General features: G+C 38.4%; 1 protein-coding gene across 2 annotated transcripts in view; it reads left to right on the forward strand.

The window, feature by feature from the left end:
• tmcc3 (transmembrane and coiled-coil domain family 3) overlaps positions 1–22,930 on the forward strand; it is a 63,941-nt gene that overhangs the window by 13,903 nt on the left and 27,108 nt on the right. Inside the window, exon 1 of one of the 2 annotated variants that reach the window (XM_015376510.1) lies at positions 8,613–8,844. The exons of the other annotated variant lie outside the window; for it this stretch is intronic. Within the exon in view, the coding sequence (XP_015231996.1) occupies positions 8,842–8,844 (3 nt within the window). The 5' untranslated portion in view covers positions 8,613–8,841. Of the gene's footprint in view, positions 1–8,612; positions 8,845–22,930 lie in introns of those variants that run through there. 2 annotated transcript variants of the gene reach the window in all.

Raw genomic sequence — 22,930 nt, forward strand, 5'->3', positions numbered from 1 at the left:
CCCTGATCAGTTATCTGTTATGCTTCTGTTGCCACTACTCCTTAAATCTGCAAGAAATCCCCTCAGCTTCTGTCTCAGCATTTGGGTCCCCTTTAAACCAGAATAACAAAGCTGACAGCTTTGTTATTCTGTTAAACAGTTTCCTCTTTTAGCGCTTGTGTAAATTCTCAGTTATTGGGGTCATAGCACCAAAAATTATGGTTGAATTGGAGGCAAACAGATTTCCACTCAGTTTTTCTGAAGACATTATAACACCTATTACAAAGACTCCTAAATAGGTGTCAAAATGTCTTCAGAAAAACTGACTGAAATTCTGTTTGCCTTCAAATAAATCCAGTTTTTTTGGATCTTATTTTAGCTTTATGAACTCTACAGCTTAGCCTGTTAAACTCATGAGTTGGTCAGTTCTGACTGTTCCTCAATGTGAGGTTTTAGCTCCAATCAGCTGCCAGGATGACTGTCCTGAAATAAGGAAATGCATTAAACCATCATATTGACATTTTATTCATCTCAGCAATACTTAATGAAATTAAAATAAAGCCTTTACAAAGATAAGAAATAAACTTTATTTACTTTTTAACACGCAGAAGTACCTGCTTTAGACAGAACTAAACGGTTTGTAAAAGAAGAAAAGTAATCCCATAGAAACTGCAGAGTTAATTTAGACTTTGCCTCTGCCAAGTCTTTTTTAGCCTCTAACAAGTTTTCTACAATGATCAACCAATATTACATCCCCCTCATACCCCCTCTAGCTCTGATCAGCTTCCTTTACACTACTGATAGAATAATCTCCACAGTATGATGCTGCCACCTCCGTGTTTCGCCACAGGGATGGATTTAAAGGGAATTGTATTGTTATTTACTGCAGTGTTTTGCTTTTATTGTTGGTCTTGTATAACAGAATACACTTTTTCAGTGTTCCTTTAAACCAATCCTGATGTTTTCAGGGTTTCTTTGTAGCCTAAAGTACACTTTGTCAGCATTTATCGGCCACATGCTTGGTACTGGAGATTTTTTTTTAAGGAAGCTTTTATTCCCTTTTCTTGTGGCTTTTACTGATTGCTATTTTTTTTTCTTCCAGACTTTAAAAAAAGATTTCTCCTTTGATTTTAGCAAGCCAGCGAACGCTGTGAAAAGTTGACCTGCCCTCGACCCTCGTGTGCACAGTTTGACATTAAAAGCATGAGTCACCCAAGCTTCCTTAACCGCCCAAGGATGTAATAGAAAAATAGCTCCCCCCACTGTGGAGACTTTTAAAAAAATAAACCCCCTCAGAATCTGAAAAATCAACATTTTCTACAATGAGAGACACTTTCTATTTGGAGAAACCTTGTGGTATTAGAGCACAGATTATGTATTTTTAGAGTCTAGTTTAATATAAAATGAAATATCATGAGATAGGAAATGGGAGAAGATATTGGTTGAAAGATAAAATCTACACAGCAATAGGGACAGGAAGAGAAATTCACCTGAGACTGATCCACATCTTGAAAGAAAATTAAATTTCTGGCACAGACTTGTGATAAAATGTGGAGCTTTAATAAGAGGTCTGTCATTTGATGGCAGACTGCACAGGGATTAGAAAGAAGGTGCAGTTAAGAAAGAAGGGATGATTTATTTTAATTTTATTCAATCCAAACCTCTCTAATGCAATTCCTTGGAGCAGTTTTGCGTCCTGACGTCTCTCCTCTCATTTGATTCTGACTGAACATGAGTCAAATCTGCCTTTACCCTGTTTGACACCAGGAATTAAAGAGGAGTTATGCGAACGGATCCACCCAGCAGAGGGTTTGATTATGCTGCTGCTTGCCTCTGCAGGATATCAACATCCCCACAGCAGTCGCAGAATTCAACATTACAAAAACATTGCAGCTGATTTCTATAAAAGCTCAATGAATTAAAAAAAAATCCCTTAGAGCTTTTAAAGATAAATATGATCAGGAAGTCGTATTTTCTGGTCATGTCTGAACGCAGCCAGCATTGTAGAGTTTCCCTTCCTGTCTGGATAAGAGCAACTTTGTATTAATGTTTCGGTTCTCACTGTGGTCTTTACCTGTTATTCACGCAGAGTTAGTTGTAAAACCCAAAGCAATGGGAACTGACATCGGCACTGACGTAGCAGAGCAGCAGTGACGTTAACATCGAGGGAATTAATTAACCATCTAGTGGTGTGAGCTCTGAAGTCAGAGGGATGATTCACGGATGAAAAGGGTCAGTTCGGTCAAAGATAATGGGGAAAATAATGTTACATCCTTTTTCTGAATAATTTCAGACTCTTCTGGGATCCAAGTTTAGTCATTTTATCAATGTTCTGCTCCTGAACTTCTCCTCCCCATCTTTCTCTTCTATCATTTTTATCCCATCATCTTTATAATGATTTTTGTGTCTCTACCTCTTTTCTTCTTGGTCATACTAGATCTTTTCTTCACCCCACTCATTACCCTAAAAAACCCTTTCCTTTTCATCCATCTCATCTTTATCTTATGCATGTTTTTTATTCAGCCTCCATTTTAGTTTACAACCTATTTTGATGCTACCCATCCTCATCTTTGCAATTTCCTCAGCCTTAGACTCAGATTCAGGCTCTAGAATAACATTTTATTTCTACTCTCATCAGTCAAAATTGTCTTTATCAGCCTTTTTTAATCCTTTATTTGAGTCAATTAGCTCTACTCTTAGTTTCCTGTACTCAAATTTATCTCATCTCAGGTCTTAGGACTCCCTATTTCCATAATTTTTCAACAAACTTACCTATCTTCACCTAGTCTCCTCCATCCATTCCTCACTTTTACTTTGGGTACTTCTTTTTAATCTTATCTACTCACAAGCAGCACCCTCTGTCCTGCAAAGTATCAGAGGAATTTTATCCTTTTGATTCCTGCCTCATCTCATGCTCTACCCCTTAATTATAATTAAACCTGTAAAATGGTATTAGTGTCACAAGGTACTTGGAATTATACAATCCAAAAGCACATAATAGTAAATCACTTAAGGCTAAGTGCCAAAGTCGGCATAGATGCTCCTTGTAACACAGGGACCACATTGTGTTGCACGGAGTTTCATCATTTAAGCTGATCTCATTTAAACTCCCTACTAAGGTATTGTAAGATCACATTTAGTAACAGTGAAATGGTTCATTCAGTGTTTAACAACTAGATTTAATTTACCTTCAATCTAATCTGCTGCTGAGAAATTTTGCAGTTTGGTGTTTTATCTTATCAGCTTCTGCAGCATGAAATTCCTGTTATTTTGCATCCATGATTTGAAACCCCTTCTAAAAAAACTATTAGAGAAGCAGAAAACATCCCCTCTATAGTACAAGATCTAATAAAGAATAATAATTTCCTCTTTCTTCTAATGATCCTCAGTCACACCTAATAAAACACAGTAGCATCTAAATGTCCCAGGAGAGGAAATCATCTTCTTCACAGTGCTGATTATATAGGCAGTATTGATGCCAGGTAATTAATGTCTCCGTTTTTTTCAAACATATTACAACATCCTGATCCCCAAGGGTGCTTATGGACTCATGTTCCAGTCGTCTCTGGTGGTTTCGGGGTTAAAATGGACGTCCTTTCTAGGAATCTCAGTAGGAAGTGAGTCAGGAAGTCCATAAAGAAGACAAACATGGTGGATGGGGAGAGAGAACAATAGTGTTATGTGATACGCGATGTGGAATTCACAAATACACGCAAGTGCCTGATCCTTTGACGCACATGTGAGATTTAAGATTCATTTGTGGTTGTAAATTCCTAACATTCAAAGTCAACATAAAAATGCCCTTTTGACTTTAAAACATAAGCTTGGGATAACTGGAAAATATTTTTTTTAAATTGCATAATAGTATTTTAGAAATTGGAATAACTAAGTACACCATTTCTATATTAATTTCTGCATTCATTACAATGATGCCTCAGGTTTCCAGACAGTCAGGGTATGCACACCTCCTTTATTTCTCCACACTACTTCTATCAAGTTGAGCTCTGGATGTTTACCAACGCATATGACACTGATACAGCTTGGTTCTCTTTTTGTCCTGTGGTGACGCTGTTTCGGTTAAATAATCATACTTCCATCAGCTGGAATAAGGGGATGATGCATTGCTCAATTACATTTAACTTGTGCATTGTGGTTTTGTCATTTGCAACCTGCCCCACAAATCTTATGGTCTATTAAGGGGCATATTTGTATATCTAAATTTTGCATCCTTGTTCATGGAGAATCGTCAGAATAGAATAGAATAATATAGAAATTTGTGACATCGGCTCTAATAAACAAACAAACAGGAGGTGCAAAAAGGAAGAAAAGGTGCATAAAGTATATAGAGTGCATTCAGATATATACAGGGATGAGGGAAAAAAAATAAAGAATGGTCACATGGAAAAAGGAGAGATTTCAGATTAACCATATTTATCATTAAATTTAACATTTAAGATACCTGCTACGGCCTGTAGAGTCAGGAATGCAGCTTAATCTTATCTTAATTTGTAATTTCTTGAACAATTAACAGTGGAGAGGATTTGAAAAACATTTATTAAAGCAAAAACATAAACTTCAAATTGTTTGAAATGCCACTAAAAGACACTCTAAATTAATAAGCAGCTATAATTGCTTCTCTAACATCATTTCTGATGGTTTTTCTAGCTTGGCATTGCATAAAATAAAGGTGTAAGGGGATAGATTTTGGCTCGGCAGTAGTAGCTGGTTTTTGACAGTAGGCTGACAGGAAAGGGGGTACAAGATAGGTTTGAACCCGGGTCCCCCATGTCGAGGACTAAGGCCTCCATACATGGGTCGTGCGCGCTGACCACTGCGCCACCTGCATGTTTTCATAACTGTTATTTTGCGTTTTTAAAGAATTGTGTGTGTCTGATTTTTTTATTGAAATAATGAGCGACCTGTCCAGGGTGTACCCCGCCTGTCACCCATTGACAGCTGGAGAAAGGCACCAAAACCCCTCGCAACCCCACTTGGGATTAAGTGTGTTAGAAAATGGATGGATGGAGCCAATAGGTTTCTTTCAATATGAAGATTTGGATAAAAATTGTGGCCATTTTTAAAAATATGCTTCTACTGAATAAAAGCAGGTGCAGAAAAAGCTCTCTGGAAATTGTTTTCCTCTTCTGCTTCCTAAAATGTGTCACGCAGCGTTGCAGAGCCCCATTATAGAGCCACTCTTCATGGCACTTAGGCTAAAGTTGTTTCCTGGGAGCCCACATCCAATGATTTCTCTGAGCCAAATCAATTTGAAAGTACGAGTGCTCCAATCTGCACATAATTAAATGCAGCAATTAACTCCCAGCACTCTACCTGTTTCTTTTTATATTTTATACACCAATCCCCGGAACAAATGGGCTGAGAGGGAATAAGGTGATAATACTCATCGCAGCCAAGAGATCTACTTTGGAATCATCCCGAAACCATGCAAATGACTGTCTTAAGACGCACCCAGGCGCTCACAGAAATAACATGGACTGACTCAGCTGGGATCAGATTCAGTTTTCCCCCCGGCCGCCTCAGCACCAGGTGCTGGTCTGTGGCCTGCAGGCTGATTCACCGGGTCTCGGAGCACGTAACCTGTCAACGTGCACTCTCGTGTCGAAGATTAACAGGCAGCTGACTCACCCACTGTTCTTTGAAAGGGGGCTTCAGAGTCTGAGTACAAATACAGAACAAAATTCAAGAAAAGTGACAGAGAATGACGGATGAGTCAGAGAAAGCAATTATAACGAGTGTTTTTTTTTATTATTGGAGGGCAGGTCAAAGCAGAATAGCCATCAGAGGTTTTCCTGTGAAGATTAATTTTTTATGCTTGTTTGGACAGTAAACTATCAGCCTGCTCAGATCCTATGACAGGCCCACTACCCATCTAGACTAATTGGTGTCTTTATCACTGGGGTCAGAGGAGCGCTGCTGGCGCTAAATTATTCATGACTTAAACCCCAGATCTTTGTGGAGTAATTTAACCATCATTTCAGTGAAAACAAATAAAAAATGGTGTCATGTTGATGTTTTTTCTTTCTAATCTGGTTGAAAACAAACTGTTTTCATGACCTGCTTATGCACTGAATGCAAATCAGTTATATTCTGTAACAGATAAACTATTAAAGAAGGACAGTCAACATAACTAATCAGAGTCCAACTTCTGGCATCTTTAAAGCAGTACAGCCTTTAAAAAATAATAAACTTTAAATATTTATACCTTAAGGGGTATGTATTTGTCAAAGCTGGGATTTTAAACTCAAAGTAGGGTCATTTCCATTGTTTTCAACTCATCTGATTATTTATGGTACATTTTAATAGTTTACAAACTTTTAATTGAGCTTTTAACAAATTTATTACATCACAGCAAAAAACTTCTGGGTATTATCTTTGGATTTGGTCTTAAAAATCGACAACAAAAGGCAAACATTTGATAAGAAAGGACAAGAATGCTTAGTTTTGAAAACATACTGCAGGAAAAAGATGTATTATGTTTATTGAATTTTATATTTAACTACTGGGCTGTGACTGTATCATGCTTTTGACCAAAACTGAGCTTTTTCCGCTGCTTCTAAAACCCTTTGTTAGGCGGAACATCACACTGAGCAGACCATTCTAACTGTCAAGCATGGTAGAGGTAGCATCATGATGTTTAGATGCTTTTCTTCACCTTTTTGAAGGTGCAAGAGACTTTCAGCTCACAATATACAGCGACAATTAAGAGGTTTTGGTAAAAGCAAAAGTAACAAGTAAAAGTAATGTTTGCAGATTAATCCCCAGTGCAGAATCCATCTTATATGTTTATAGTTTGGAAAACATTTTTGACTTTTTTGTTTTATATAAGGTCAACAGCCAATTTCAACCTTTATTACTCTAGAATTTAGATAGTATCAATCTTTTAATGATTGTGTGCGCACTCAACCCTATACTAAACCATTATTAGTATTAACAGTCATTGAATCAGGGTAGTAGCTGAATTTGTTTCTTTATGTCCAAATGCTGATAAATGATCGTGGGTATTTAATTAGATTTTCAGCAGGCTTCTCATGCATACATCTATTAGTTATAGCTGAATTTATATGCTCCTGTAAGAACATATACATGGGGTGATAATACTTGTTTTAAAGTAAACTGGATTAGCCAGAGGTGCACCTGCAGTTTCAAGATTACAATTTTCTAACCGTTTTTCTTTTCTCTGACACAAAAACACAATTCTCATTAGCTAAAGGTTAATAATTAACAAAATTATTTTTGACTGATTAGGTGTGAAATTCACGTCTGCTCTCTAATTATTTTTGTAAAACATAGAAAATGCATGTCTCCACTCAGGAAATATTATTTAACTTTATATTTTCTCTTAAATTTTTGTTGATATACAAAATTTATCATGTTCATGTATGTTTATTTAAATTAATATTTCCCTTTTATTTACTAATTTTGTCCATATTACTAATAAATAAAATATAAAACCATTTAAGAAGCTTTCCTGGTCATCTATTTCTTTAAAAATTGATGTTGTTATAGAAATAAATAAGCTATAGATTCATATTTATCTTAATATGGAAGGAAATTGAACTCTGTAAGTTTTCTATTCATGCTCATTAGAATGAGTTATACATGTACATCTTGCCTCTAGCTTTATTTTGTCGTGTATTTTGTGTTTTTTATGGATTTAAAAGAACGTCTCTGGAAAATAAATGACCTCTTCTCCCGAGGGAAATCAATTTTCAAAACTTATTTTATTTGTATCTCAATTTTATATGGAAGAGGATTAGGGCCACTGAAAAAAAAGTTAACTGATTTTTAAATTTTATTTCAGTTTAATATGGGAAAAAAGTCAGAATTTTGACTTTAATCTCAGAATTCTGACTTTAATTTCAGAATTTTGAAAGCTAACACACATGTTAGCATCAAGCTGTAGCCATGTCTGTTTTAGAGACTAGCTCTCTTGTTTTAATCACCTTCTGCTCCATTAATGAAATAGCATCACCAGGGACCCCTCGAGCATGTAAAAGTCGCCTAATTTCAATTTTGCACCAATGTGTTACTGGCCCTCGCAAACAACTCACATCTTTGTCAGTGAAGCTGAATGCTCCCATATCTCTTCCTTCATGGTGCCCATACACATTAAGATCCAAAATTCTGAGATTAAAGTCAGAATTCTGATAAAACAGTCAGAATTCTGACAATAAAGTCAGATTTCTGTGATTAAAGTCAAAATTCTGAGAGTGAAGTCAGAATTCAGAGTAAAAAAATCAGAATTCCGAGTAAAAAGTCAGAATTCTGAGTAAAAAGTCAGAAAAAAAGACAAATTTTGAGGAAAAATTCAGAATTCTGAGATTAAAGTGTGAATTCTGAGTTTAAAGTCAAAATTATGAGATTAAAGTCAAAATTCTGACTTTTTCCCATATTAAACTGAAATAATATTTAAAAATCAGTTGACTTTTTTTTATTTTTTTCAGTGGCCTTAATCCTCTTCTGTAATTTTATGGCGGTAATTTGATTTTTTTGCGGCATATGTAACAATAAATTAATGTGTGCTCGATACGTCCCGCTGCCCCTCCCTCCAGGCTGCAGCGGTGGGCGGGGCCTAAATACACTGCGCCTCTCCTACTAGCAGCGCTGAGGTGGATAACCGCGGCGGCCAGGCGGAGAGAAGGGACGTTTCGGTTCCCAGCAGGAGCGACGGCCGTTGCCGTGATGGCATCTGTTGCTCCAAACATGTCAACATTTAGTTCCGTGGACTACGAACCGGGGGATCCAGTCCGACTTCTCTGATTATTATGTCCGGATCTGCCGGTGCTGCTGCGGTTAAAAGTTTATCAGAAGTCGGGATACGGTGATTCTACCGACTGAAATATGGTAAATATGTGTTTTTTCCTATTTTTGAACAGGTTATCAAACGAAATCTGGCTCGGAAGAAACGTTGCAGAGACAGTTTGGTTGTACATGTTTCTCTGACAGGTCCTGGCATGTATGGTTATTGGAAGACTATGTCTTCATTGAGATAAAATGTACCAGTGTGTTTTTCTACTGTCTATATCGACATGTAAAGAGAAGGACAGACAATGAACAACGTGTTATTTTATACAGTCATGTATTTTATGTGAACATTTTTTTTTCATTTATTCTTTATTTGGGGAAAAACTCAGATTTTCTGCTCAGATGCTCAATTTTTCATAACGACAGTCATATATTTTTAAGAAAATACCTTGCTTTTAACCGGCATTATCTTTATTTATTTAACTTTGTATTCCAAAACTAAGCTAGAATGGCTTAAAAATCCCTATATCTTTTCCCTATATTAAATATGAGCATGTATGGAATCAGCTGATCTTTGTTATATGTATTACAAGGTTACTACACAATCTGAAAAAGTATTAAATTGATTTAGATCTAAATTTCTAATTTGTGTCAAAGGCCAAACAAATTGACCCAGGTTAATTTGTCTGAATTGTTGCACATCTTCCAACAGTAGCAGGAAAACAATAACACTTCAACCTCTCCTCTGACTGAACCACTGAGCTGGAAGTTTAACCCTCTGCTAACAGCCAAAAAAAAATTAACAAACATTGGTTTTATAGTTTGGATTGGAAATGTGTCCTTTAGCTAAAAAAAAAAGCAACCACATTATTCACATAATATTATTGCATTATATTCATAATGTTATAAATTTACTCTCATAATATTCTGATTTTAATCTTGTAGCCCTTACATTATGACTTTATTCTTGATATATCTCTCTTAGTGTGGCACTAATAGTCCATCATAGATGCTTGATAGTAAAAAAAAACTTCTAGATAAACCAGTACCAAACCAAAAGCCAGGCTAAACCAAGAATTTGGATATGATGTAGTTAATTACAATTGACCAGGAAGACAGAAATTATACTGGGCTACAACAGGTTGGATTTTCTCAAACAGTCTGTCTGTCCGTGTATTCCTCCATCCATTCAGTGATGTGTGATTTTCCTCTTTTTTTTCTCTCCATCCACCCATTTGTCAATCTTTCTGCCCTTATATCCACCAATTTGTTCATCCATCCATATGCCTGTCCATTCCTGGGCTTGGGTATCTATTCATCTGTCCATCAGCATCTGTTAGTCTGTCAATCCATCCATCTTTTCAACTTTGGATGCAAAAAACAGAGATCATTCCTCGTCTTCTCTTTATCTTCTCCAAAAATGCCTTAAACTAACATTTGTGTCGCAGAGGGTGACATCGGAACAACATAATCTATTTTAGAGTTTGTACGTAAGATGTCTGCAGAGCAACAGCTGTCTTGTCATAATGTATCATTAATTTCAAACGCTGCATTTATTTGCGATGGTCCATGCTTTTTTAGAAATCTTTCTATTTCTGCACCTAATGCATGCTTGCATCATCAGTTCAGGTTGTTTGAGTGGAAGCTTTGAGTTGTCTGTATGCAGATGATTAAGTCATTTATTTATTGTAAGCAGTGAAATCCTGGCATATAGATGGAATGGTTCAGAGGTACCAGGGGAGAGAGACGTTTTCCCAAGCTGTGCTCCTTGTTGGAAAGCAGCCAGCGGTCCGTTAAACAGAGGCTTCCTGTTATGTGCTGCATGAATATCACCTGTGTTCTGCTCGCTTCATTCTGTTATGGCTCCTCAAGGTTGAGTAACATGGCATTCTGATTCCTCTTTATCCAAGGGTTTGGAATCAGAAATAACAAGCTTCCTTTTAAAAGAGAAGTGGGCCTAAATGGACATGAAGTGCTCTGCTTTTGTGCAGCCTTATATTTCTAGGGTGCTGAGTATGGAGCAATTTGAACATCTCAAACTACTCATCCCCCCACCCAACCATCAATCTTGTGCGCTGCATGGTGCTGCAACAGTTTGAGAAATTGGGGGGAAAGTGCTTTTTCAGGTATCTCTTTAAGGAGTGGAGGTACACGGAACAATATGTCCTGACATTTGTTTTACTGATGACACTTTTCAGTTGCTGCTGGCTGTTCTTTCATCTCTCGTTAGCCAGCTCCCAGAATAGTGGTGTTTGGTCAAGCATCTCCCTCATTGTAGCACCTGGAAGAGGTTTGTTGCTGAACAGCTCTGATGTCAAATGAAGCTTTTCTTAAAGACACCCATAGGAGTTTTTTTTATTAATCCCTCATCAGCTGCTGGAAAGTTTGGATGAGGGAAAATAAAAATGGAGGTTGGTGAAAAAATGTAAACCAATCCTTTGATCTTTATGATCCACATTTTTTAATCACTTACTTTTGCCTTTTCATATTAGCATTACTTCTCTATTGCATGGATGCAATTTTTCAGATTACCTGAAACATCAAAATAAAATATGTTTGGTTTTTCAGATCAAACTTAGTATAAAAATAGCATCAGTAAATGCAAAAACGGTTTTTAAAATCATTTATTTTCCACATCGCTGAAAAATTTTAGCCCACTTGTTTTTGCCGGATTGTTTTTTTTTAACAGTGTCCTGTTTGGCAATATGAATAATTGTCTTGATGCCAAAAAGAAACCAACATATTTAACTTTCACAAGTGGAGCAGTACGGCTATCGCCATAGTGTTCCGCTTGTTTTATGCATAAATTGCAGATTATATGGACACTGCAATGTAAATAGAACAGGAAAGGAAAAACAGAAAAAAGGAGAACAGATGAAAGAAAGAGGAGATAAAAGGGAGATAATGATAAAACGTTTTCAGTCTGCTTCAGATTGTTTTAAATCAAGCAGATAAAAGTTCTTCCGAGCATAAAACACCTGTATAAGGTCGTTCCAATGCACCTTGATCCGATTTGATTTCAAACTTTGACTAGAAAACTTAAACATCAGCATTTTCCCGTTTATCAGAGGTTGACTTACTGGTGCACTTTGGATCATTGTTTCACATTATAACTTGTGTGCTCTGGAACATCAAAGGTCACAAAGGTAGAGGGTAGAAACTGGAGCTGCAACTAACATCTATTTTACTTATGGATTACTGTGTCGATTCATTTTTCAATTAATCAAATAATAATCAATGGCAAAATGTACCTTAATGAAGATTTTACACAAAATATAAACCAAGTGAAGCCAAAACTGTGCCCTCTAAGGACGTCTGGATAGAGCATATTAATGGACAAAAAAGGGTATTAATTTTGAAAGCAAAATGTTTATTCATTTTTTTACAATTTTGGTATAATAACAGATTTGATTACTCTTCTAGCTAAAGACATGTTTTACGGTCTCTATATTCAAGTTAAAGTCGTAGGGAAGCGGCTGTTCCAACCGTGGCAGTTTCTAAATTCTCCCAAGTGGTGCGCGAGTTTACACAAGTGAATAAAGTGAATGTGATTGGTCGTTTATCAAGGGGGCGGGGTTGTTGTGATGGAAGGTTCGCAAGCAAGGTTGATTGTGGCCGGTTTCTCGGAAGCATCTTGCTAACCAGTTAGCAACTTAGTGCTAGTAGGTTCCCAATGGGAAATTCCATTGGGACCAAGTAGCACTTAGCAACGACACAGTCAAGGAACGCTATGGACAGCGGAAACATGCAAGAGCAGGAGAGTTTAGTGTCGGAGGTCGTGGATGAGTCTCCTCCGTCATACATTTTTTATTTACGACTTTAAGGATTAATCCATTAATAAATTAGATGACAATCGATTGATCATGATTAATCTGATTAATTTATACAGCCCTTGTAGAAATCCATAAATTGAGTAAAGTCGTCCAGGTCCTGCTGAATCTCTGTCTCAGAATCCACAGTATGTCCCAAATAGATCATCCTGTCAATTTATGCTTTATCGTTATTGCAAAATAGCTACTTGCACTGCAATAAATATTAGCTAAACATACAAAGTGCCAGGCATTCGTGTTCTCTGTTGCAGTGAGATGTTCAGTGTTTGTTTAATTTAGCTGCAAATGTTGAGGTTAAAAGGTCCTTAAAAATCAAAGTCATTGTCAGTAATAGACCGATCCTACTTCTAAAGAAGAAACACATGAATACTGTTTCTTAAGCATCTGTTTTCAGGTTAGCATAGCTAGAATGAGATACGCATTAAAAACATCACATTATTACTTAAATTAAGATTTCCTAAAGGTTACCAAAGAACTTGATAGCTGAAAAGAATAAAAAAAAATCTGTGCTCCATTCAGCCTTCTTGTTATCTCCTTAAAATGTTGCTCTCCCACACTGAATGAATCAGAGTTTACCTTTAAGTCTCACCTTACTAATACTGAAAGCAATGATGAGATTTTTGTCAACCAACTGGTTTGCATTAACTAAGCTAAAAAAAAAAAATGATTCTGGTTACAGCCTGACTTATTTTGTATCTTAGCTTACCTTTACTGTGATCAAAGCTACTGATTCAATGGAGGTCTACGATTTGTCAAGGATTAGGATTGAAACTGATGATTTCTTAAAGGTCAGCGTGTGCAGGTGTGTTTGTATGTGGGTGTTTATAATTCATGCATCGGAAAGGCTCACTTTCAGAGGCGTTCAAAGACTTTATTCTCTCAGCTCAGCCTCGGCTGTGTTCGTTTTTGATCAAGAGGAAAGAGGATGGGGGTGTGTTTCCGTCTCCCAGCTCCTGACTGTTCTCCCTCTGGGCGACAGCATGTTTGTCAGGCTTCTTAAAGGGAAGATTATCTTTTCCAAGCCTTGGTTTCATTTTACTGGCATGCTCCCAACAGGAATATATTCAACATGATCAAAAATAGCTGGAATCTATCACCAGGCACGTCTAGCTTGTTATTGTATTAAGTTCATTTGAGTTGACAAAGTGCTTTATGCCTGACTTTCAGAACCTAGAAGAGAAAAGAGAACCCTTTGTACTGCACTTGTGGGCACAAATCTACTGTTTTTTTTTTCTCTGCCCTTTATTTATTTTTTTATTCAGTCAGCATATATTTAGAACTACTTATAAATGAGAAAAATGTTTGATTATAGAGGGTAAGAATTATGTTCTTTCATGGCTTTCAAAGTCTCAACCAGTATCCTAAATGTAAGGCTCTTGTGAACTCTGGTTACCATGAAAAAGGTTGCTGATATTTAAAAATCAGGGCAGTAAAAGGCAGACAATGCAAGCTGTTTTTAGTTTATTTATTCAACCAATCAGGCGTTGATTTGTTTCCACTGTTAAGGTGTACCTACTTTAAGAGTCACAGGTTCTGTTTAGGCAGTGGGTCAGTGATTGTGTTTTCATAAAGTCTCAATAGATTCATCACACTGTTCCTTCCATTCCTTCAATTTTGAAATCATTTAAATGAAAAACCAGATAAAAAGCTGGAGTGTTTTCTCTGGCTCTATGCAGCCATATCCCTATATCCCTTTGCCTTTTCTACTTGGAGAAAAAGCAGGATGGTATTTTAATCCAGATTTCAATGCCTTGAGAATCTCACACTGACCCACGAGAAAACATCTCCACCTCTAATGAAAACTCTCTCCTAGTCGCTCAGCTGGCTGCAGCTTATTTGAGGTGCTGTTTTACTCCAACTGCACATGGAAACTAAAACCCAGCGGACCATTTGTTGACCTTCTATGTCAGGCTTTACCTGTATTTAAAAAAACTAAACTCTAAAGATCTAATGTTGTTGGGCATGCAGGCGGCACAGCTGTTAGCGCGCACAACCCATGTACAGGGGCCTTAAGGCCAAGTTATGCTTCAGACACATGTCAAATCTGTCTCTGTGGGCGACCACACCCCCCGCGCAGAGGTTCTGCAACCATTGCACACCTCAAAAAAATCCTGACTACATCACAGACAGTCGCAAACTCATGCAGACCTTAAGCCAGGGGTGTCAAACTGGTTCCAGAAAGGGCCGTGTGGCTGCAGGTTTTCTTTCCAACCAAGCAATAGCACACCAGACTCCAGTCATCTCATCAAGTGAGTCCAGTCTTGAGTTAGTCAACATGATGACTTAATGAGATGAATGGAGTCTGGTGTGCTATTGCTTGGTTGGAAAGAAAACCTGCAGCCACACGGCCCTTTCTGGAACCACTTTGACATCCCTGCCTTAAGCGGAAGTGCGCAGACAAAAAGCAGCTGTGATTGGTCCTTGGTATGCCTGTCCGGCTGTCTGTGTGGTCGTCCTTCTCGATTCCTTGCCGGGGCGCGCCATTTTTAAAAACTGAGGAACAACTACAATGGACGACTACAACAACCACTTGCACGATGCCTCAAACATATTATATAAAGATACCATGGTCTCCACCAAAACTAATTTCTCATGACCATCCGCCAAAGTTCTTGCGAGTTCTCAAATAGGCTCCCCCTTGCGCTTTGGCGGGAAACTGGTTCGCTACCAGACCCAAGCGACATTTGATGTGTGCGGTTGCAGAAGTCTAATCTACTCTTAATTCCTCTCAGCGGCTGACCCGGGTTCAAATACGACCTGTGGTCCTTCGCCGCATGTCTCTCCCATCTCTTATACCCCTTTTCTGTCAGCCTAGAGTTTTAAAAATGAGCCACTAGTGCCGCAAAAAGTAAAAATTGGAGCCTTTTTTAGTGATTAAAAATAAAAAAGCACTCCAGAATCTGTTCCTAGATGGAAACTCCAGGCATGTCAACCTTCGTTAAACATTTAATCGGGACAAAACAACCACCTAATAGAATAGAAGTTGCTGAAATGGGTTTTATTTTCTGAGAAGATATAGATCGAAACTTTTTCTAAATATTTTTCAGAATAAATGCATTTATTCTAACATTGATAACCTAAGTAGCATTTTGGAAGTTTATTAAAGCACCATGCTGGATCAGAGCTTTCTTTCTCCTTGTTAACAGAGAGCAGCTTTTGTAGCAGGTCTGGTTTCTTAGCCGGCTCAGAGAGCGAGACCTCGCCTGCCCCACAGTCCTCAGCGATGAGCTGAACTCCCAACATTGTTTTGACCATTCAGTCAGAACAAAGAGGGAGGAGTGAATGTTGCTGAATGGGCTCCGACGGATGGTCTTCGCCTTTAACTCGCTTCATTTGTGATGACTGCGAGGTGCGAGGCCAGATCTACTGAGCCGCCTCTGTAGTCAGGGCAACCGAAGGAATGCGATTCCCTCTGTTTGCTGTAGGAATAAATGACACTCAATCTTATGTAGATGAGGGATGATCGGAGCAGGAGAGGAGGAAGCTGTGAGTCAGACCAAACGATCAGTAAATATGAATGTTTCATTTGTAAACATGCAGGTTCATTAACAGCCCTCTTTTATTCAGTCCGTCCTCTCCATGCTTGTGGATTACAGATTGAGTGGGTTAAGCTGACAGTGAACAGACGCACAGCAGCAGTGATTCCGCGTGTGTGTGAACACAGAGCGGATTAAGAAACGCACTGATGATGAACCCATTAAAAAGATCCAGTATAGGGCTAACACTCATGCTGCTTTTGAGCCTCAAATCATTCCATAGAAAGCTGATTCATGGTCACTTCTTACACACTTCAGTTATGTCTTTAAGGTCACATCATATAGAAATAACTGAAAACTTGCAATATAATGAAACAAACTCCCCTATTTCCACATAATAGATCCCTTAAATTAAACCCAAACATTCCGCACATGTTGATTAACATAGAAAAGTTGTATAAAGTAATTGTTTATGCCTTTTTTTGTGATTGCTTGACCTGTTGTCTAAAAGTGTGTCAAGCCACAAAAATAAAAACAGCTACCATAAATCCATGATGCATTTTTTTCTGTTTATAAGCTGAAAAAGGCTAAATTAACTTTAAATTAATTAACCCTGTCTGGGAAAATGTTAATATGTGGTAGGGCTGAAACAATTATTGTGTTTAATTGATTATTAAAATAATTGTCAACTAATTTAATAATTGATTTATCGTTAACTGGAGTAAAGAGACTCTAAAGTAGCTGACAGATCAGCCCGCTTAGAGCTAGCCTCGTGAGACCATCCTGATCTCGCGAGCTTCAAGGTTTCATTCGCAGATCAGTCTGGAGACTCTCCGTTAAAGAAAATTTGGAGCCGTTCACCAAACGAACGTCCAATCAGCGTTGGCTTTGAGGCGGGTTGAGGTGTGACGCAACGAGAAGCGCGACAGTTCAGTCTAAAGAACATGGCGGCTTCAGCCGATGAAACTAGCGTTAGCGTGGCTATCGAGCAAGTTTTATCGGAATTACAGAGTATTTCTTCACTGAAAGAAGAGCAAAACACTGCTCTGGAGGCTTTTCTCAGAGGAAAAGATGTTTTTGCTCTTCTTCTGACTGGTTTCGGCAAGAGTAGCCTGGCTGTTAGTACGTCATATGCTTCGTTGATCTGATTGGTTTATTTGGCCCGTCTATCACCAACATAGGCCAATCAGCTAACCAGTATTTTCGCCCCTTCCCAAAATTACTTCAACGGAAGGTTTCCAGAGGGATATGCGGAGCAAATCCATCTGGCGGAGTCAGGTTAGCTTAGAGCAATAATTCTATCAAAATTGTGAAAAAATAGATAAAGATTTTGCATTTTAGAAAAAAAAAATGTTTTTGTCTGTCTATATGCTTTAACCAGAACTCCTCAAGTGGAAAAGTTTAAGTTTCACCTGGTTTCTTTTGTAAAAGAATCTTCTTTAAGAAACCTGTTGCTGTCCGATTATTAATCGATTAATCGAGAAAATAATCGACAGATTAATCGATTAGCAAAATAATCGTTGGTAGCAGCCTCGATATGTAGGAATCCTAATAAAGTGCCCACTACAGGAGTTAGTAGATTGATTTATATTTTTTAGATAGTTTTAATTAATATTTCAGTTTCTTTGCAGCAGTCTAAACCCCATTTACTGTTAAAAATCAGTGCTGAACGTTTAAGACTAGAGATAAAGGGAAGAGTTTCGGCCCCGTAACGCCTGCAGAGTTCAGTTATATAAGCCACAGGGGACAGTTTAAAATACTCCCACTCAGTCTGAATGAAAGTGCTGGGCTATACTTACACCCATGTCAACATCTCGGTGTCCTCAGCTCCGGAGCGTATGTTACCTCATCTCTCTGGGTGTGAGCTGTGAGTTCAGAGCGCTGTTATGTTGTGAATCATGGAGGGCTCAAACATTTGTTATCTAAAAACAGAATGGACCGTGCTCTATATGTCTGCAGCTCATCTCCTTTAGTCTGTGTGGCTACTAAGGATTAGGAGTGATAAGTATTGTTCCCGTGAACGTATAATTCTTTTTTATCGATGCATTTAAAAGTGAAAGGTGTCATTATCTGCTGTTGGTTGAGGACATTTTTTTTTTTTATAACACTCCAGAAATTGACTGACAGAACAGCTTCACACATCCGGAAGCCATTTATCCAAGCTAATTATGTTGTCTTTTGTTTGTAATTCTGAATGTTTTTGACAGAGGTGAGGAAATTGAGGCCGTAGCCACAGCTAAACTAAAAGCATGTTAATGTGTCTCCATGAATGTCGAAGGTGACGTCAGTACGTCTGACCTACTAACCTTTCTTCTTTCAGGAACACGTAACAGGGACAACTCTGGCATATAATGACTGCTGATTGCTGCCTGCCTAAATTAAAGCAGTTCCAGTTTTAACTCCATGATCCGTTTCCTACTTTGTTTTCATTTAAATTCTGAAAGTCTCAGCTTGTAGTGATGCTGTTGAGTCATTAGGAAGATGACCATGGAGCAACATAACAAATCAAGCGTCCAAAGCGGCCGTTATGTGTCAGAGACTGAAATGATTGCAGCTGCCTCAACGGGTTCAATTTCTGTCCTCATTGATCTGTTGTTGATGGAATGGTTCATTTCAAGGACTGTAGCCAGGAAATTGGAAATAAAAATGGTTTATAGTTTAATAGAAAGTTAATTGAAGATTACCTTTTAATATGTGGCAATGAAGGGGGCAAAAACTCCTTTAAAGCTCATATTTTGGTAGCTTTGATACTTATATCCACAGAATAGGGAATGATGGTACAGAAAGCAGAGGGTAAATCCATAAAAGCATCACAAGTTTCAGTTTTTATTGCATTGTTTGAATTTGTGCAAGGCTCAGTAAAAATATTAAGGCTATATGATGTCAATAGTTTCAGTCTAGCTTAATACTACAGCACCATAATTAATTGATAATACTCTTTGGTCTTTGCTCTTTTCATACTCTGACATTAGATAACGAGTGGTTAAAGGTTGGCATCTGATTTGCTTCAACCTTCTCATAGAAATGGAACTATAATGATATAAAATAAATATAAAAATATAAAAGAAAATCATTCCAAAATATTCGTTGTGAACTCTCCTTTTTTATTATTTAAAAGAAATCAGTTTTAGAAGGAAGTGACATCATATTGTCATATTGAGAGAGTGCATTCCCTGGAAAACAGGATTTTATTATCATTATTATAGAAATAACTTTCTTAATGATCTACTTTTGCAGCAGTGAGTTTTTCGCAGGTATGACGCAGATATTTTTGATTTACGTCCAATTTTGAAGCATGGTCTGCGCTATGTTATTCCACGCCACAACGCAAAAGGGACAATCAGGAACTAGCTGTGGGTATAGATACGGCCGAGGCGGTGAGGAAGTGGGGGCAAGTTTGTACGACAATGGAGGGACATGAGGGAGAAAAAGAACGGGGATCCAGTACGGGTGTAAATAATAATTGTTTTGTATCGATGCATCGATCCAACAGCCGACGATCCGATGCATCGACACGTCCGCAAGAAAATCGATTCATGTTTTGTTTTTTCCTCCGGTCTATTTTTATCCATTTGCTCCTGGGCGTAATTCTCCCTCCCGTGCTGCGGTGGCGCTAAACCTATTTTGCCCTCCTACCTCGCTTCCTGGTTATACTCTTACAGCAGTGTGTTGCAGTAAACTTGACACAGACAGTTTTGATTTATTCTCAATATTGAAGCGTGGTCTGGGCTACACACTGTGGGTCTAGATACAGCCGAGGCGGCGAGGAAGTGGGGGCGAGTTTCGTACGACAACGGAGGGACATGAGGGAGAAAAAGAGCGGAGAGCCAGGTGGAAAAAGGGTCCCAGCTTTCTTGCGCACCTCGCTCCTCTAGCTGGTCCATCTTCACGAGTCGTTTTGTCATAATGGCGGTCATACAAGAAAAACAACAAGCCGGTAAAATACCAAACAGGAAATACTCATAGTGTAGAGCGGGTGTAGATTTGACCAATCAGAGGCCTCCTGTCTGCGGTCACCTACAATTTTGGAGAGGTGCAGCAGTATCTGTGAAAAGGGCGGGAGCATATCTGCTTTAACTGCAACATACACACAGACAACCTTGTTTCTGAGTATAAACCAGCCGGAAGGGGGAAACGGTCATCCTGGATTTCTAATAGTTTCTGATAGTTTTGCTTTCTTTTGCTGCCCAGCAGCCTTATTGTTGATACATTTTACATAAACTGTCCTTTTAAATAGATTTCTAGCATCTGTGAGCTTTTTTGACTTCAAGTGTGTCAGGTTGTGTGGAGGTTTTTAGAGGACCCACATGCAGAGACAGAAGCTGAGGTGATTTCCTGCTGATTTAATAACTAATGGTGGCAACTGAATCATAAGTCCAAACATAATTCATCACCGAACACAGGAACCAGAACAAAGGGGAACATATAGGTTGGGGGTTGGCAACCCGCGGTTCAGGAGCCACATGAGGCTCATTAACGTCCCCCTTGCGGCTTTTTTTGGTTGTTTGTTCTAATATGGTGTGCAGGAGGACAAAAAAATGTATAATGTTTTCCATTGCTGTAAACATTTGTATAATAAATATACTAAGCAATAATTTGCGTCATGGCCATAGAGATCAGTGGTCATAACTTGCAACCAGCGCGGCGCGGTGCCAGGCTAACAAAGCGGTGGGCGTGTCTCGGACCATGGATCCCAAAGGGAAAAAAGGAATGGAGTGAATCATTTGCTTTATTTATCAATGCGGAAGGATTGCCTGCATTTTTGCTTTGTAATGAGAAGTTGTCAAATAATAAAAAATTTATTTTGGAAAGGCATTTCCAGGGAAGGCAAGCTAAATATGCGGCCGACCACCAAGTTGGGAGGGAGAGAAAAAGTGCGATTGCAGAACCTCCGGATAAATTAGAGGAGCGCAAAGATAGATTTAAGAAGTGGATTGCATCTCCAAACTCCACTACTGCTGCTAATTTGGTTGCAAGGATGGAAAACCGTCCACAGATCAAACAGGTAGCGCTTTGATGCAGGGATGTGAACTTTCTTCCATTTTTTTCCCCAAATTCTAAAAATATAAATCACACGAAGGAACGCTGGTGACGGAGGATGTGGGATTCCAGGGTTAGAGAGCTCTGCTCTGATGGATGTCAGTTCATGCTTGGTTCCTCATGACTCAATCAACTCCTCCCAACAGAAACACTTCCACCATAAAAATATTTCTTTATTGTGTTTCTATAATTTCATCATTGCAACAAAACTTAAACCGTGCGGTGAAGGGCGTTGAAGCTGCGCGCGGTGAGAGCGTTCACTGCTCCTCCCTCACCTCATGCTGCTATGTGACATTTGCTCCAGGATAAACATTTAATCATGAATGCATATTATATATTTAAGCCATAATATTCCTCTTCTATAATGGAATAAAACACCTAGAGCCCGTGTTGCCATACGAGGCATATATAAGACTTTTGCATTTTTTGCAGCTCCAGACAGATTTATATTTTGTTTTTTTGGTCCAATATGGCTCTTTGAGCAGTTGGGGTTGCCAACCCCTGGCCCAGATAAAGGAGGGAATGGAGAGAATCCAGCAAACAGTACCTGAAGAGGAGGAGTATATATACCAAACAGAACAAAGAATGGAGTAATCAACTGATTGGGAGCAGGTGTGGACAGAAGGATCTAGAAGGGAGCTAGGGGAAGGAGACTGACACAAGGAGTAGAGAGCAAACAACAAATACATAGGAACTCAAATACAACCAGAAAACAATTATAATGACACAAAATGGAAATTAAACCAATGAAAAATCAAAAAGAAAACTTAAACAAAAACAAAAACTGCATCCGCTGATTTTAAGCATCAAAGTAATAATGTTTTATTTTTATTACAGAAAAATTATAATTATTTTATTTTTAGATAAGTTTTGGCAAAGTATTTTTCAGAGCTGAACCAAACAGCCGACCAGAGCTTGGAATAGGCCAATTTTTCCTCAAATGACTCAGCAGTAATTAGTAGACAGATTCATTGAACGCTGGAGGAAAGAAAATCGTCAATCAGGATCGGCCAGAAAAAGCCTGAGCAGTGCCTCTTTTTCTCTTGTTCTCTTTGTTCATGTTGTGTTTAATGTGAGTAGGATTGTTTATAGATTAGTTTCTGCTTTGTATTTGTAGCTCAACTGATTGATTGAAACAGGCTTTGTGAGGACAAGAGGGCAAGGGCACATCTGTAACCTGAACAGTGATACATTTTTAAAAAAAGCCCTGATGGTCCACCTTTGGAGTTCAAAGGCTAACCTTTTGGCTTGTTTTACTCATATTTTTCCTGCCAGTTTCCATCTCCATCACCGCCTCCTCCCTGTCCTTTGAGTCCTGTTGACTACTTTTGTATTTTTATCCTAAGGGCTCAAACCATTCTCATCTGTTCACGTCTCTCTGGTTGCTCTCTGTGTAGAAGAAAATGCTGATGGATAATCTTTTCCTTAGAAAGACGAGATTTAAATCTGAGATTACAAAATTAAGCAGAGAGCAAGAAAAGAGGATTACTACTTTTTTCATTTATCAAGTCCCAAACTGCTTGTTGTCATGTAATATGACCCTCCACGTGACTCAGATTGTTCGTTTTATTCCCACCCTGGAGTGAACTCTGTCATCATTCATATTTTGTAATGTTTGTGTGTTATTGCTGTGTGTGTTGTTAGCACATCATTAGACCATGTAGCAGAGCCGTGGTAGTAAATGAGCTGCTAGCAGTTCATTGATTTTTAGCTCAATATCCCACCACAGTGCTGTGTTTCTCTGGGCAGAGGTGTGACTCGTAGATAGACTCGCTCTCCAGAGGTTATTTTTCTGTGTTGTTAGCTGACCTTTGTTGTGGATTAATTTCATTTACTGCA

Source organism: Cyprinodon variegatus, unplaced genomic scaffold, assembly GCF_000732505.1.
Source record: "Cyprinodon variegatus isolate N-32 unplaced genomic scaffold, C_variegatus-1.0 Scaffold7, whole genome shotgun sequence".
NCBI lineage: Eukaryota > Metazoa > Chordata > Actinopteri > Cyprinodontiformes > Cyprinodontidae > Cyprinodon > Cyprinodon variegatus.